General features: G+C 38.5%; 2 protein-coding genes across 3 annotated transcripts in view; one reads left to right on the top strand and one right to left on the bottom strand.

The window, feature by feature from the left end:
• The first annotated feature begins 610 nt into the window (after positions 1-610).
• Positions 611-18,169, top strand: part of LOC150079989 (TNF receptor-associated factor 2-like) — a 95,880-nt gene continuing 78,321 nt past the window's right edge. For both annotated transcript variants that reach the window (XM_090384095.1, XM_090384093.1), the window contains exon 1: positions 611-871. The gene's annotated coding sequence lies outside the window, so the exon portion shown is untranslated. The remainder of the gene's footprint in view (positions 872-18,169) is intronic.
• Positions 9,659-18,169, bottom strand: part of LOC150079990 (uncharacterized) — a 52,278-nt gene continuing 43,767 nt past the window's right edge. Inside the window, exon 10 of the mRNA XM_090382729.1 lies at positions 9,659-10,092. Coding sequence (XP_090238855.1) covers positions 9,679-10,092 — 414 coding nt within the window. The 3' untranslated portion in view covers positions 9,659-9,678. The remainder of the gene's footprint in view (positions 10,093-18,169) is intronic.

Genomic DNA, 18,169 nt, shown 5'->3' with positions numbered 1-18,169 from the left:
TTGACATTAGACTTGAATTTCTGTAGATCGTAATTTTCAGGAATTATGTGAGAAGTTGGACAGTAACGTAACACCTGATGCTGAATTCCATTTTTAAGATCTCTTTGCAGCATCAGTTTTTTCTTTTGGAGGTATAAAGCAGCAAGTGGGAGGGTGTGTATTTTTCCAGAAGAACCCTAGTTACAGAGTGAGACGTCGATTAACTGAACTAATTGGAATCATCTTATATGGTTCATTTGGATAATCGACCTTTCGATACTCTATAGTCCAATACATCTAGTTGCAGGACACGACATAGCAAGCCGGTGTATATGTAACAGGCTGTCGCAATTTGAGGGAAGCGGCTCGTTACTCCTGGCAACATCTGTTAGAGCTACGTTGTGGTGGTGCACGTGACACGGCGCTGACCACGCAAAGTAAGTGCACGCAAGCAGTTGTCGCTCTCTCACCGAACCATCTGGCTAGATTTAAACCACGTGGTTGATGACCTTCGAAACCGTTGGTAAATATCGACAGGAGGAAGTCCGCTGATACGAGGAAATTGTTTTGGTTTTGGTCCTGCAATGGCGGTGCGATTGCGATTGAAGGGAACTTTCCCGTAACTAAACTCAAACGGGGGAGATTCGCAATGAAACTGATCTTCTTAAGATATCTTAGAAGATTGACCGAGCCGTCATACCTCCATGCGCAAGATCTGGCGATTCCTTTAACCCTTTTTTTTCGAATTGTCTACGCCTCTGGGTGATCAACATTCAAGATTCACTGTCAGCATACCGAACACCGAATTTCATTTTGTACTGAGAGTTCTCCCTGGTGACTGTTTTTGCGTTTATTCTGATTGGAATTGGTTGAAGGTAACGAATTTTTTCAGGTAAGAATATATTCTCTTGGACAAAATATGTATAAGGAATTTAAAGTTTCTTTTTCTGTACTTTAATGCAACTTCTCCAGTGAGGTGTACGATATACATTTTCTTTTACCATCCATCAAGGTTTTAGTGGATTATTAAAAAATATAATTCTAAAATTAGGTGCATAGATGGAGCTGTCGATGGGAGGGGGGGAAACAAAACTTAATACATTCTAAGTTTTAATTTTATCGAAAATATTGTAATATTTTTGTAACTTTAATAGTTTTATTTAGAATTAACATGGTTTCTGACAGTGCCATTACTGACATGGCTCTGTTTTTTTTTTTTTTTTTTCATTTATTTTTTTAGACACAAACAAACCATAAATCTATGAGTACAGACTTAAGCTCCGTCCGTACATAACACTTTTATTTACTAAATAACACATAGTAAATGAAAATTATAAATAAACAACATATGCGATAAAAACGAAAAAATTACAAGGAAGTCGAAGTAAGAAAAACAAATATTTTATATAATAGACATCCTGGCATGGAAATTCCTAGTATCCAATAGTAATCAATCCACCACCTTACAAAGGCAAATATTACGCAATTTTTGGCTTGCTCAGTAGGATAGTTACATCTCCAGTACTCAGGATGGCGAATCATGGTCGTTTAGATGATTCTTTAAGGTGGCGAGCCGTTGGACTACTTGAAGCTGGGCAGTCGCAGGCGAAGTGGCACGTTGGCTTAATATGTCAAGCAATGTCGTCTCGGCATTATGGAAGCAGTTTCAGGAGAGAGGAACCATTACAAGAAGAGCTGGCCAAGGTCGCCCGAGGGCTAAATCAATCAGAACAAACCGATATCTGGCTCTAACATCAAGAAGAAACCCTACGATGTCCTGTCATCAACAGTCTCTTGAGGTTACTGGAGCCAGAGGTGAAAACATTTCCAATGGGAATGTGTTAAGAAGACTCAATTGAAGTGGACTCTATGCTAATAGGATACAAACCATTGGCAACATGGAAGCCAATAGTTTGTATCCTATTATCCCCCAAACAACCGCAGAAACTTGTGCCATGAACATGTGACTTGGAGCTCTGAAAATATGGCAGAGTTCTGTTATCTGATGAATCCAGTTTTAACCTACAAACATATTCTAGACGTTATTCCATCTGGAGACAACGAGGAATGCGATAAAAAGAGAGACTGTTTTTACAGGTTTGGGATACACTTCAATGGAAGGGGCAAGAATATTTGCTGATGCTATAGAAGCAATGATAGGGGTGTGGGAAAACTGCTAGCTTGGGGGGGGGGAGGACAGAGAATAATAATAGTTTCAGGAGCGCAGCTAGATGTGAAAGTAATTCTTGCATTTATGCTTTGGTACCTGCAGCAGCATGGAAAGCAAAAGGTGTCTGGAATTTCAGGGTCTGCTGTGGGTCGCCATGGTGTTAGGGTAACTAAGAGTAAGAACACACACATGTATACTTGCATGTATACTAATGTTAGGAGCATTGTAGATAACTTTGATGAATTTGAAGTACTGATTAAGTCGCCGAACGCAGACACTGGAACAGCAGAGACGTTGTTTCGCACAGTGCAGATTTGGAATTTGAGGAGTGCAATGTATACAGGAAGCACAGCAGAGGTGAAGGGGTTATGCTCTTAGTTAAGAAGAATATTAAATCTAAGGCAGTACATCCACTTGATTTGGGTGACGAGTGCAATTTTGAGACAGTTTGGTGTCGCATAAGTGCTGGGAAAACAAAATTGAGAGTAGGAGGTGTTATAAATGTAAGGACTGCGATAAGCATACCAAACAGCTATACAAGAAAATAGAGTGGGCCAGTAAATCAGATTGTCAATTTAACTTCCCAGATATTGACTGGAACTTGTGGGTTGGTCAGTCGTACACTAGCAAGGCTTTTGTGGATTTATTGGATGATTGTTTTCGACAGTAGCACGTTCGAGAGGCAACCAGAGGTAGTAATACTCTTGAAATGATTATCAGCAGTGATTCTTCGTGCAATTAAGAATTGGCAGATAAAAGACCCACTGGGTGGCAGCGATGTTAAGGTAAATGGAAAGGCTTTTGCTCTAGTAAGTGTGATTACAGTGGTCTCAGACAGTTTTTAAATAATTGTGTGCAGTGGGACCTACTGATGATGTTACCCGCAGCAAATTTTAAATAGGAAGTATTCATGGAAGTTATGAAAAACCTTCTAGCTTCTTTCATACTGTTACAGGCTTAGAGATATACGGATGTCAGATGAACTACTGAGACACGTGTCAGAGAAAAAAAAGTGCAAGGGATTCATAGAAATTATCGTGTGATACAGAAGCCTATTATAGATATAGATTTGTTGTAATCGAGTCACAAAGGAGTTATGCAAGCTAAGAGAGATTATAAGAAGTCCCTGGTAAAATATATAAAAAGAAAAACAGAAAAGACTGCTATGCCAAAACTTAACAGTAGAAGAAAGGGGTTGAATCACATTGGGCCACTTGATGTCTTGATGCCTAACTGTGGATAACCTTGCTTAGGTTTGGGACAAATTGAATGGGTGTTTCGCAACTGCATTCACATATGAGCAATTCTTTAGAGTAGCGAATCCCAGCAGTTTATCAAACTCGAACCAGGAGCTAAACGAATTTGCGATAACTGAAAGGAAAATGGAGGGGAAATTGTTGAGGATGGATATAAAAAGGCACCTGGGGTGGATGGAATCTATCCAATTATATTAAGGAAGGCCGCAAATGATTAGAAAACCCTTAGCCATAATTATGAGAGCGTCCCTGGATTCATGGGAGATCACTACGGACTGGAGAAGTGCGAATATATCCACAATTCATAAAGGGGAACAAAAGGCAACATGGACAATTACAAACCTGATAGCTTAGTATCTGTTCTAGGGTAAAATAATGGAATCACTGGTTAAAGAAGACAATTTAGAACCACTTGGACAGGAATGCAGTTACTGCAATCACAACATGGAATTTGTCACAGGACGGTCTTGTGTAAACATTCTGATAGTCTACTATGATGCAGTGACCAAGGAAACGGATGCAAAAAATAATTTTGACATCATATACTTAGATTTCAGGCAGGTTTTGACACTGTTGCACATAAAAGACTGCTCTACTAACTGGAGCAATGTGGCATTAAGGGTAAGTTAAATGAAAGAAGACAGACAATGGTTATCAGAGGACACTGCTCCACTAATGACATTAGTTCAGTGTCCTCTGTTATCAGAGGACTATGAACTAATCTCATTAGTGGAGTTCCCCATGTGCTGGGTACATTGTTGTTTTCAATATTTATCAATGAAATAGATGAAAGTATATCAGACTTAATGTCTAAGTTTGCAGATGATGCAAAGGTTGGCAGGGTGGTTAACACAGTGTTAGGTACTGCAACAAGATCTAGGAAAATTCTATTAATGGGCTAAAAAATAGCAGCTGAAGTTCAATGCTGACTAATACAAGGTGCTGTATATGAGCAACAGTAATCCCAGTAACTTATCAGCTGTGTAGTACTACACTCAGGGTAGTGGACAATTAAAACGACTTAGAGGTAATTCTGAAGTCACACATTAAATTCTCTGAGCAGTGCAATATGCTGCCAGGACAGCTGATGTGGTTTTGTCAGTGATATACAGAAACTTTACTAGCAGGGATAAGAATGTGATTATCCCTTTGTATAAGGCCATGGTTAGGGGGCATTTTAGGAAGGGGCACATTTTAAGAAGGATGTAGATCTGCTGATCGTCCATCCTTTAGGAAGGATGTAGATCTAGTGGAATGGGTGCAGAGAAGGGCAACCAGTTTGGTGAAGGAAAACAAAAGGTTGCTCTTATCTAGAAAGGCTTCAGTTCTGCAAATTGTAGCGTCCCGAGACCAGGCTCTGCTGTGAGTGTTAATTGAGGTACTTCAAGCCTTTCCTGGATTGGAAGTGAATGTTAATGGTGCTCTTATACTTGCTGAGACTACACACATGAGGGGGCATAAATTCAAGTTGATGAAGGATGATTGCTTGCAGGATAGACATGCGGAAAGTTACCTTCAGCCAACGGATAGTTGATTGTTGAACCAGGCTTCCATCTGTTGTTGTGGAAGTGGATAGGTTGAATAAATTCCACGAAGAGAACTAGCCAAATTTTTAAAGGGTACGGATGAGTAAACTGGGGTTTTTTTTTTTGGCTAATACTTTATAATCTTGCTATCTTGCATCATTTGCCATTTTATTACTACTACTACCTTCCCTCCAACTTCTGAGAAAGGGATACCTACTGTGGTGGCGGTATTCTTGTGTAGGGCGGAATAATGATCAATGGCTGCATCCTCTTCATATTTTTGTTAGTGCTGCCGTAACTGCGCAGAGGTACCAACACCAGATCTTCGAACCCTATGTGCGACTTTTTAGGGATAAGGTTAGCCCAGATTTTCATTTCATGTGCGACAACGTCACTGCAAATAGAACGAAAGTGGTGGAGGAATATCTTGTAACTGAAGATATCCAGCAACTGCTGTGGCCAACACGATCAACAGATTTAAATCAGATCGAACATGTGTGGGACGCCCTTGGGCGTCGCAATACATGCCAACAGCCATCGAGCATGGCTGTTGGCATGTATTGGCAGCATGGCCTTATATCGAGCATGGTTCACCGCTGTCAGGACTGTTTATTGGAGGGGATCATATGCTGTATTGATATCATGTGACTAAATTTTCGCGCATCTTATACCAACTTCTGTAACGTGGCCTTTTTTGGTAATTCTTATAGATGTCCCTTATCCTTGTGCGGAGTTTCTCACTGGCTACTCATTTCATCGTTATTCTATGGTATACTACCATACCAATTTTTTCTCGCTTCATCGCAAGCTGCACGAATTTCACCACATTTTATCCGTGTTCTGTAATTTTGTTGAGAAGCGTATATGAATGAATATGGAAAAGTATTTATCGTAGGTGTTTGAATATTAAAATTTTCGTTTTATTTGTTTAGTAAGAAACAACTTTACGGCAAAATTGGTTAAAATTTAATTGTAATTGCTGATTTATATTTGAATCTCGGCTTTATGGTATATTTCTGTTTGCTATGTGTACGTAAAGCAGCAAAGTCAATGAGGGGATCATATGCTATAAAAAATACAAATTATTTACTTCCCGCCTCACAGAGTTAAGTATCCAGTTGACCTCTGAATTTATTCAAACTGTCAGCCTCAACTGCATGTGAAGGCAATCTATTTCAGAAATCAATGACTCGCTGGCAAAAAGAAAACTTCCTACAATCAAATCTAAACCTCAAACCCTGTAATTTGAATTTATGACCGGAGTTTTGGAATTCTTTATAACAGTGAGAATTCAGCCTTCATTCATTTTACTAATCCCTCTCAGAGCCTTATAAATCTCACTCAGGTCACCTCTGAGGTGCCTGGTTGCCAAGCTGTGTAGCCATTGTGAGATCGACAAAAGGTAGCCCTTTTGTCAATCTCACAATGCGAGTTTCACGTCTTTGGACCCTTCCAAGAAGCTCAATGTCTTTTTTTTTTTTTTCAGATGAGATCTCCATACACAGTATTTCAAACGTGTTCTTACAATTGTATTGTTGTTGTAGTAGGGTTTTAGAAGCATCGGCGACTAACGCCATATTTCCCAATGTATTCTTTCTTTAAACTGTGTGTGTGTGTGTGTTCTGTGGTCGATTTTCTGTTTGCTGGATGAAAACCTGAGTTTCCGGGCGAAAAAGCCATGCTGCCCTCGCCCGACTAACTCAGCCACGTTATGAAAAAGGCCCATAAAATTCCTCACGTCTTCGACGGGACTCGAACTAAGGTGTTTTCCATCCGGTGTGAGGAAGACAGCGATTCTATCAACTGTGCTGCCCACGAAGGCGAAATAGGAGAGCAGAATTTCATTATGTTGAGCATAATGAACGCTGAATGCTACCTATACATTGATGATGAAAGACCCTGCAAAGAGACCATACAACCACTTGGGAGCAATCGATGGGTAATATACTCGATACAATTTTCAAGGAATCCGCGACCTTAACTCTGAAAGACCAACATAAAATCTGCAAAGAAAATGAAAAATATATCACCCTGCGCTCGAGCTCCCCTTCACCCATGAGGAACTCAGCGCGGCTGCTACTAGGATCAGAAACCGGAAATGCCCGGGACTTGATATGATCGAACCGGAGATACTGAAAAAAATAGTAGAAATTGCCCGCAAATCCTACTCACCCTCTACAACAGATGTTTGGAAACAGAGAAATTCCCTGCGGTGTGTGGAAAACTGCAAAACACCAAGCTAATTCTGGAAAACCCTACCAAGAACGCAGAATGTCCAGCATCATACAGACCCATCGCGCTGCTCTCAATGGTCAATAAATTATACGAGAGGCTGCTCCACATGCGGATACAGAACCACTATGAAGGAGCAGACCTGGCAGCTAAAAATCAGTTTGGCTTTAAGCCAGGATCCTCTACGGTGGATGCCCTTGGAGATCTGCTTAGGAAGGCAGAAGAGTGCATGAAAAAAATATCTATAAGTCATTTCAGTTGATTTCGCTGGGGCGTTCGACTCACTTTGGTGGCCGAGTATCCTGAGCAGACTGAGAGGAGCTGCAGTACCCATCAATTTATAGAAAGCAATGGAAGACTACCTTTCAGGCAGAAGAGTGGAAATAAATACAAATTATCAAAAAATCACAAGAAACGTACATATGGGCTGTCCGCAGGGGTCTGTCTTGGGGGGGTCTCTCCTTTGGAACATGGTCTTGGACAAATTCCCGTGCCAGGACCTGGGGCTGGCCAAGGACGATCTCATTGTTAATATTGAGGCGGATTCCAGAGTCGATCTGGAAAACATCGCTAATCAAGCAATGCAGAAATTACAATACTGGGTCACAAAAAATCCAGCTAAAAATTGCACCGACGAAAACCATATCCATCTTGCTGAAAGGAACTCTTCAGGTACAGCGTCTGCCCCAAATAAAAATAATGGCCTGATCATCAAATTCACCAAGCAAATGAAGTACTTAGGAGTTATCTTAGATAATAACCTATCCTTCATACCCCACCTAAAATACATAAGAATGAAAATAAGAAGATACCCAGCCGGGTATCTTCTTATTTTCCGTGGATCGAAAAAAACGAACCCTAATGCTATATTATAAGTCAACCTTCATCCCAGCAATAACCTATGCAGCTGCAGTATGGTACACCAAAACAACACTAGTAACCAACAAGAAAATTCTGGACATGACAACCACACGAGCGTGCTGCATGGTACACACACCTGCACTGCAGGTACTTGCTGGAGCACTCCCCCTGGATTTAGAAGCTGTGAAAGCAGGATTGCTCTACCAGCACTCAAAGGTAGTGGCCGCAAATCATCAGGACTTCACAATCAACCCAGCAAGCAGACAAAAAACGGAAAAAGTCCAACTATAGATCTACCTCCTTGAACAGTGGCAGCAAAGATGGACAGAGACGACAAAAGGTGAGATCACGCGTAAATTCATTCCAGAATGTAAGCAACGTGGAGATGGGGGAAACCCCTGGTGCCACTAGACATCAACACACTTTACACTTTACTTATACATTAATGCTAATCAGTTACATATTTTCATGATGCCTGTATTCCTGGATGACACAGGTGTGTTCCAGCACGATATTGCCCCCTACCACGTTGTTGGTATTGTTCGAGAATGGTTCGCCGAACACCAAAGTGATTTCCACGTGTCTTATAGTCCTTGATAATCCCAGAGATATTCTATACGAATACGGGGATCAATAGATCCGGAGTTCGGATCGTCCACCACGGACTATGGTAGATCTAATGGGCTCCAATCCTGGGGACTTGGGGCAGCATACCTCTTGCAACATTCAGAGGCCTTGTAGAGTTCATGCCTCTCCGTGTGGAGGCAGTACTGTCAGAAAGAGGACATATCCACAATTAGCTCGATAGTCATAATGTTTGACTGGACATGTCGTATGCCGAAAGGCGCTGCACTCTGTTGGAAAAAAAGGGGTCATTGTTTTGTGCACCACCATTGTTCAAACGTCTGTAGCAAGCAGTACCACTTGCTACACACACAAAATGTCATATGTGACATTGTCATATGGAAATGTGATGTACATAATCGGTGGTTTAAATACTGTATTAAAAAAAAGTTTGTTTGATAGTTCATTTAATTTTTGAAAGTTTCTATGCCTCAGGTCAGGCTGTTTGCAAGGTGATACTGGTTATTACCAATTCAAGAAGAAATTCCTTATCCAAGTTTCCTAAATTAGCTGATGAAGATGATATATATATAGTGTTGGTTCATTTCATATGGATATAATGCAACTGCACCGATCAGCTTGAAAAGATAATTACAGATATTCCCAGCCTCTCATCTTCAAAGAGAAATTGGATGTTGCCAAAAGGGGGCGTGCAATATTCTTCAGCAGTGCTGCCTGTGTATTGAACAAAGAAGAATCGGTCCTGCTGGACTTTTTATTTTATATTAAATAAATAAATGTTCTATTTATACTCCGAGTCGGCCACATAGAGTTGGAGAAATTCAGAGACAGAATCGACAAGACTTCCCTACCATCTGACTACTATTGTACCTTTGCCTTTCTATGAGCTACCACTATTACATCGAAATGTGGGATTTCTGTTCATTTTGTGTAACTTCTGTGCAGCATTTTGTTTTCCTTCCAATAAATGTACAAAGAAATCCTAGATAGTTTATTTTTTGACTTTATGTTTATTGGGACATCGATATAAACACATAGTTCAGGTCCAAATTCACTGTTCATTTCACCCTTACCATTCAAACTGCCTCGGTTTTCCATGCAGTTTCAGCCTCGACCCTCCTATTGAGTTATGAATGGTGAGACTCGTTGTAGAGTGCTCGGAACGTTGTTCCAAAATGGTGCACACTTGACAGTCACTGAGATTGCAGTTCTTCCAGTGGTCGATGATTATTTTACAAGATATGCAATGTGGAATGGGACAGGACATTCCAGCCCGACAGGAACGTATGTGGTTCAACACATTTCTCATTCTTCGACAGAGTGGAAAGTAACACGAAACGTCCTCTTCCTCTCGGGGCCTTTGTAGCAGTCCGCATTGGTAAGCATGCAGTAAAACTCGAAACTGGGCTTTCAACAATTTTTGCTCCACTGGGGACAGCGACAGGAGGGTTGCTTTTGGGTCCTTAAGCGAAATTGCTGGTTTCTGTAAATGAATGAAAAGTTGTAAATTCAGAATTGAAATGGATCGAACAATTTGTATACTATTTCTACACTAAATAATTTTAATTTCGATTATACGCACACTGGTTAAAAAAATATGAATCTTTATTCGGTATCGAATCGGGTCGCATTTGTTTCGAATAACAGTGTGCGCTGTGGCATGGATTGTATAAGGTGTTTTAGTATTTTGGTCTAATTGTAACCATTATTAAAGAAAAATATCATGTAGCTGCGACAGGAAAAGGACTTTATTGCCGAATAGCTCTTTAGCATATCCTACACAGTCTCAGTAAGAGAGAGAGAGATAAAATGAATGTGGGGGTCACAGAAGATGGTGAAAATCTATAAGTGGTCATCACCTTCAGGATGAAAGGGTAACATTGCAGGGTATATTTGATACAAAATTCAGGTACTCCGTGGATGACATCGGCCTTCCAACATTGTCAACGGACCCAGTCCATTCCACAAAATATTCCCCTTACCATGATACCACTTGAAGATACTTGGGTTGCTTAACAAGGCAAGTAGGGTCTATCGCTTCAAGAGATTCTTGCCACATTGTCTGCCTACCATTAGTGCAAAACAATGTACTGTATATCGTGATTCGTCAGACCATGACTTTCTTCCATTGTTCCAGTGTTCAATCACGATGTTCTTGGAACTACTTCAAGTGGATTTTTTTTTGTTTTCCCCTGAAACGATTGGCTTCCGAATAGCTAGGTAGACAACTGCCAATACATACCCAATTTCTTCAATTTGGAATAGGGCAGTCTTCATTGAATTGGAATGTTACAATGGATGCACATGTCATTATCATACAGGCCTCCTTAGAGTAGCACAGCTTCGCTCTTGAAATATTGTGTCTGCCACATTCATGCATTTGAGATGTGGAAGAACCCCTTGCTTTGCAGTTATTAAAAACCTTTGAGATGGTTGCATTTGAGAATTGAGTTTTGTCTTCCAATTTTTGGACTGTACCTCCTGCTAAACATATACCCATGATAAGCCTTTAAGTCTGAGAGATCACGCATTTTCTCCATCCTGGCTTCAGATTAGTGTAGTCGAACAGCATGTACAGTCTTTATACTCAACGAGGCAACATCATCACCCCCACATCAGTTTTCTCTGCAACTCTTTGCATTTCTTCTGTCTGTGACTGTCTTAATACAAAGGTTCATATATTTTTTTGGTCAGTGTGTGTACATGTACATAACATTGTACTGAGACAATTAATCATCTGCTGATTTCTTCACACTGTTGGGACTGCGAACCGTGCTGAAGAACAACCCTGGGATATCGAAAAAATGAGCTACACCAGTCATTCACGTAGCAGGAATATGGATAGAAGCAATTGCGTTCATGCTAGATGTTAGCAGATCAATAAAATACAGTAGACGGGTCCAGGTCACAAGTTTAGCGATTTCCAATATCAGCAATCAATGTGTTCTTGCCTTTTGCAACTAAACTTCAGCAACCTAAATTTACGATGTCTGACGTAGTCACACCAAAAATATAAACGTCATGAGAAGAGATCTCAGAGCGTTCAAATTACTACAAGGATAAGATACGTTTGGAGCTGCATTGAGTCAGCTTTTATGGAACAGCAGCCCACAAACATCAAAACATGCAATGCCACTTGCTTAGTGTAGAAACTATAGTAATTGTATCCTGAAACTTTGGAAAACTGTGTAATAGAACGATGCATCACTACATGCAGTTTTCTGGTCTGATGGATGTTTGGTGTGACTGTGCCCAGAGAACGTTATTTACTAGAATGTGTCATGCAAGGGGATGGAGGAGCTATCACTATCAGGAGGCCTTCCTCCTGGGTTGGGCTTGAATCACTGGTCATTGTTTCGGGAACGGTGAATACATTGACATTCTGGACAATTTTGGTCTTTCTACACTGTGACAGTGGTATAGGTAAAACTGGCCATTTCTGTTTCCTCGTGGAACGCCCAATGTCTTTGGTTGAGAAAATGGATGAGCAAAGCTTCATGGCACTCTTGGCAGGCCAGGAACGCCAAACCTTAACACCTTTGAGATGAACTGTAAATTCGTCTTTGGGCCAGATATACTCTCACGAGTGACAAGCATGGGGGAAATTCCAGGCCTTACGTCATTTCCGCGGAATGCAACTCTTACGTAAGTCGGGGAGTTACTCTATTTGAATGTGTCCAGTGTCAAGAATACAGAGACTGCCTCAAGAACAAGATCCCTGGTTTCTTCCCAGACCAGGTCCATCAACTTATCAACACCTCAATTAACCTCGCTGCCATTCAAGCTTTTGCTGTGGACGTCTTTGCCTGGCAGAAGTCCTTGATTGCAAACCGTGAACAAACTAACTCCAACTAACCGTCTTTCTTTCTTCCTTTTTTTTTTATATAAATGCACCATGAGAACCTTTTTTTTCCCTCCTTCTTCTTCTTTTTTTTTTGTTTCTTTTTTATTCTCTTTTTCTGTTTTTCTTTTTTTTTCTCTTTCCCTTTTTCTGTTTTTCTTTTTTTTTTCTCTTTCCCTTTTTCTGTTTCTTTTTTTTTTTATTCTTCTGTTTTTTTTTTTGAAATACACCATGAGAACCTTTTTTTTATTTTCTCCTCTGGAGTGGGCCTCTAGAAGAATCTGGCCCACCTTTGGGAACATCAGGTGGGTCAAAAAGTCTCGAATTCAGACACTATGAGCACAATTGGGACTGGCCTAACTTCCTGTGGTGTGGAGGAGTAACCAGAATCATCTCTCCAGGTGATTGATGCTTCTGAGTAGCCAACCAGCCAGACAGAACAGCAGAGCACATAAACATAATACATACAAACGTACACTACTCACATATCTGGCCCTTTTGCAGTAGTACTGCTCTTCACAGAGATACGGGGTGGAATTGAACAAATGTTCTAGAAGCCGCCCTTTACAAAATCACATGTCCACATGCAGTTGCCAGTATCTGGACAACCAACATGATTAAGTGCTCCCTTGTGGTGTTACGAGTTTGCCGTGACTGGCTGGATAGTGGTCGAACAACCAAATACGACACATAGGCTCGACACTTGTGCTGAGCACCATATCTCATCTTGTCTTGTGTCAGCAGCAACACAGCATACTGTCCAGCTAACCACCCCACAGAACAATGCAGGAATAGCAAAACTAATATCCACACTGGCTATGAGCTGGACATTAGATTGCATAGCCTATGGCAGTCAATGACCATCAAGGGTATCCATGCTTACTGTGAGACACAAGAAACTGCTCTTTGCATTGGTATGTCAGCACTGACACTGGAACACCACATGTGGAAACCTGTCACCTGGTCTGATGAATCCCGTTTCCATTTCTCTCACGCTATTTGTCGTATCCACATTTAAAGAAAGGAACATGAGGTTGTGGCACATGCATGCACTGTTACTGTTCAGCAGCTGGAGGCAGGGGTGTTATAGTTTAGGGACTGCTTTCATGGCATGCCCTTGGTATTCTGATCAGAGTTAATGAATGGCTCAATGGAAATGCCTACATTTCTATCATTGCCAACCAAGTACACCCATTCATGATGAGTGTAGCCAGACAACTCCGGTGTCTATCAGCATGATGATGCACCCTGCCTCAAGGAATGGCAAGTTGCTAACTAGGTCAGGAAGATGACAGTGAATTCTCTGGCACCCTATAGTCACTAAACTCGATCCTAACTGAATTTGAGCATGTTTCGGACCTATTGGAAAATAACATTCGATGCTACAACCATCTGCTGACAATGTGTGGTATTACTGGAGACATTGTACATAGTATGGGTAGTCCCAACACAGGACACCCTATAAAACCTTTTAGAATCCATGTGAAGATGTGTATGGGTTGTCTTATGGGCAAAAGGTGTCCCCACGAAGGATTAGGTAGGTGTTGCTAATGCAATGTCAGCTGAGTGTATATAAACAAAGAAATCAATCAATCAACAAATAAATTTATATATATATATATATATATATATATAGGTAAATGAATTAGGTGGTAGTATAATAATATAATATAAATAATATATTGGCTTGTCAGTTAAACCAATAACCAAGATAGGTACCTAACGTGACCAGGAAAAAATACATGCTATGCATTAAGCAATATATTACAAAATATATAAAAATCGATATTTAAAAATCGTATTTAATATTTAATTTTATTTAATTTTACAATTTATATTTATTTAATAAAACAAAATAAAACAAAATAAAACAAAATAATTTAATTTTACAATTTATATTTATTATAATATTTATATTTCACTTTCACATACTAGGATATATATATATATATATATATATATATAAAATCAAGAATAATGGTATTGAGAAGTTAATTAATATAGGGGAGAAATGTGCCTGTACTAAAAAGAAGATAATATAACTTATGGATCAGGGACACTGCATTAGCAAAACGTACCCTACAGCCATAATGTGTATATATATAAAAATTTTTTATGTATAAAATATTGTAAGTAGAAAGCGTGAAGGAGATTTTATTGAATTAGATCTAATGAATATACGGTACACTGGGAGCGATATATGGTATGAAAAGGACCAGAAATTAAAATAAAGATAAGAATTGAAAAAGCGACCAAGATGAAATAACATTGCGGTGTCTTTCACAATTTCAGTGTCATCATCAGAGGTCATCCACCGAAATTATGAAAAAGACAGCAATGTTCTTGCTTCTGTTTCCGACATGCTCTGTACGCTATGGTGCACGTGTATAGTAGCCACGTGTTATGAAGGCAAATTTAGATTTTGAATTTTGCGGTAAGATTATAAGCTAATGTGCCAATAAAATAAGCTAATGTGCCAATTATATTAATTTCTGGTCCATTTCTCCCTTCTTTTCATACCATATATCGCTCCCAGTGTATACCGTATATTCGTTAGATCTAATTCAATAAAATCTCCTTCACGCTTTCTACTTACAATATTCTATACATAAAATTTTTTTATATATACACACATTATGGCTGTAGGGTACATTTTGCTAATGCAGTGTCCCTGATCCATAAGTTATGTTATCTTCTTTTTAGTACAGGCACATTTCCCTCCTATATCAATTAGCTTCTCAATACCATTATTCTTGATTATTATCCTAAGCATTGTCCAGGCCGTGCTCACGCCACCTAGAACTGCTTATATACAATCTTCTTGATAAATATGTTCACCATTCCTATTCCTACTTTTGAACTTACGATCTACACTCTTCATTGTTGCATTCACCCTTCATTCACTCTTCATTTCTTATATATTTTTGACTTTTTATATATATTTTTATATATTTTTGTAATCTATATAAATGGAGCCACATAATAATGAATACATACTACATGGGCAGAGTAGTGTAAATTTGATCCCAGGGACACATGCTCTGCAGAGTACCCCGCAACATGTCTATCAATCTATTCATACACAATTTACACACACAGAACAGAGCACAGCAGCATCTAATGCTTCTAACTTGGATAAATATGGGATCTATAACCTTAAATACAACACATGTAATAATAAACTATGTTTAACCTGTCTACGCATGCACCCGCAACACATAACAAATGACACTACAAAACCTACCTTTTGTAAATCCAGTAACGTTATATACCTAATAACATGCAAAACCTGTAATATAAAATACGTTGGACAAACAAGTAATAAACTACACCTGAGACTAAATCTACACAGATCAGACATCAATAACTACAAATATAGACACAGTAATAATATAGAACAAGAATAGAATATATGCACTTTCAAAAACACAGCTTCAACAATATATATAGCGCATATTAATAATACCGACATTAGAACTAAACAAGAACTATTTATGTTAAAATTAAAAACCTTATACCCATACGGTCTAAATAATAAATTCAACCATAAAATTATTACTAATAACATAGCAGACTGTTGTATATATGACAAATTCAATATAATTAAATTCCACAGTAAACCACACAAATATTCTAAAAAATCTAAGAATACTAACATCAAACATAAGCCTATTTTAGGCAACTTTCATGCTACCCTTAAAGACTGGGACAAAAATAACATAGATGTACAATATATACATAACTTACTTTTCAGCACTAAACACAGTATACTGAAAGCACTACACAGGTTCATACACACATTCAACTTTGAATCCAAACATCTCTTTCATATAATAGATGATATTTGTAAATTCAATCTAAAAAACCCACACACTATAACAGGTACTAAAGAATCAATCATAATCTTAAATTTCCATAGCAAAATAATGGATAACATCAACATTAATAAATATATAAATCATCATAATGACTTGCTTCCCAACAATAGCCAAAACAATATAAAAGTTAGATATAAATATAAGAAACCATTTCGAATAATAGCCTGCAACTACAAACCATAGCAACCAATTTAATATACTATAATACAGACATTAATGACTGCATATGCAAACATAGTACATGCAACAATATATTGATCCTGACCGTGGGCACATCATTACAGGAAATTTAAACATTGTTGCAAACCCAACGCTCAGATATATACTATCACAAGGATTCAAATTCAGACCATGCACCAAAATAAATCTAACTGCTTTCAAGAAACAACTATATCAAGACCTAATAAACTACTGCTTCCGACAAGCATATAAACATAACACACCTATAGAGGCATACCATATGTGGATTAGCTGTACATTCACTCTATTAAAACATAAATATGCATCACTAAGTTCAAATATATATAGCCAGTACAAAACCAACTACCATAACATAGCTAAACTAAAACAAAAACTACTAGAAATACACAAAGACTTCATCATTATACCTGTGGATAAAGCATCAAACAATTATGCATTTATTTGCAAATCATTTTATGCACACACCTTGAGAACTGAACTTAACTCCAGCAATACATACAAACCTATATCCAGTGCCTGCAATATTATTACAAAGAAACTCATAGCCTTCAACAAAAAACTAAAACTGAATATTAACAATTACAGCTAACCATATATATACTTCATTCCAAAATTCCACAAAAAAAAAATAGGATTCAGATTTATAATGTCCTGCAAGAATAATTATGTATACAAACCAGGAAAAACACTTGAACAGCTACTGAAACCTCTGTTAAACATCATATATAACAGAAGAATCATAGGCAACAACCTACCAGTATTAAATTTCTTACAGAATAATAATGTTACCAATATACAAACCTTTGACTTCCACAGCCTATTTACAAGTACTGTATAAACCAAATTAAAAACAGTACTCAAAAATATTTATACAAAATATAAAGAGAATATAACCTGCAATACCAATTACTGGAACAATCTACTGAACTTGTGTATCTCCAATAACTTTGTATACGACGACAAAACAGTATATCAACAAACGAACGTAACACCTATGGGTAGTCCTGCTTCATGCATAATAGCTAACCTATATCTATATTGGACAGAAAACTCATTTCCACAGGACCTTAACCTCTACAGATATATAGATGACCTCATAGTTATCAACTGCCCTAATTTCATCAAAGATTATGGACACTTATACAACAATGATCTCATACTAGAAAAAACAAACAACTACAGCATATTTCCTAGATCTAGAAATTACATTAATAAACAACAAAGCTACCATCAACCTGTATAACAAACGTGATGCATTCAACTTTAATATAGTCAACCTCACACAATGGAATTCCAATATTATCAGAGGAGTACATGCCAACGTTATTAGCATTAGCATAAGCATTTGATGCAAGAAAGCAAGCTTATGCAGCATCAGCCAAAAAAAAAAAAAAAAAAAAAACCATTTCCACTTTACCCCTCTATTCGTTCAAAATACCTGTCCAGCTGAGCCTTAAACTTATTTAGGCTATCAACTTCCACGACAAGGGATGGAAATCTGTTCCACCAACCAACCACCTGCTGGCTAAAGGCAAACTTCCACACGTCTATCTTTCCTAAATTTGAATTTATGCCCTCTCAGGTGATTATTCTGAGCAAGAGGAAGAATCCCATCAGCATTGAGCATGCTCAAACCATTC

This window comes from Mastigoproctus giganteus, chromosome 10, assembly GCF_048544385.1.
Source record: "Mastigoproctus giganteus isolate SK-2022 chromosome 10, ASM4854438v1, whole genome shotgun sequence".
Taxonomy (NCBI): Eukaryota; Metazoa; Arthropoda; class Arachnida; order Uropygi; family Thelyphonidae; genus Mastigoproctus; species Mastigoproctus giganteus.
This window is presented reverse-complemented; position numbering and strand designations above follow the sequence as displayed.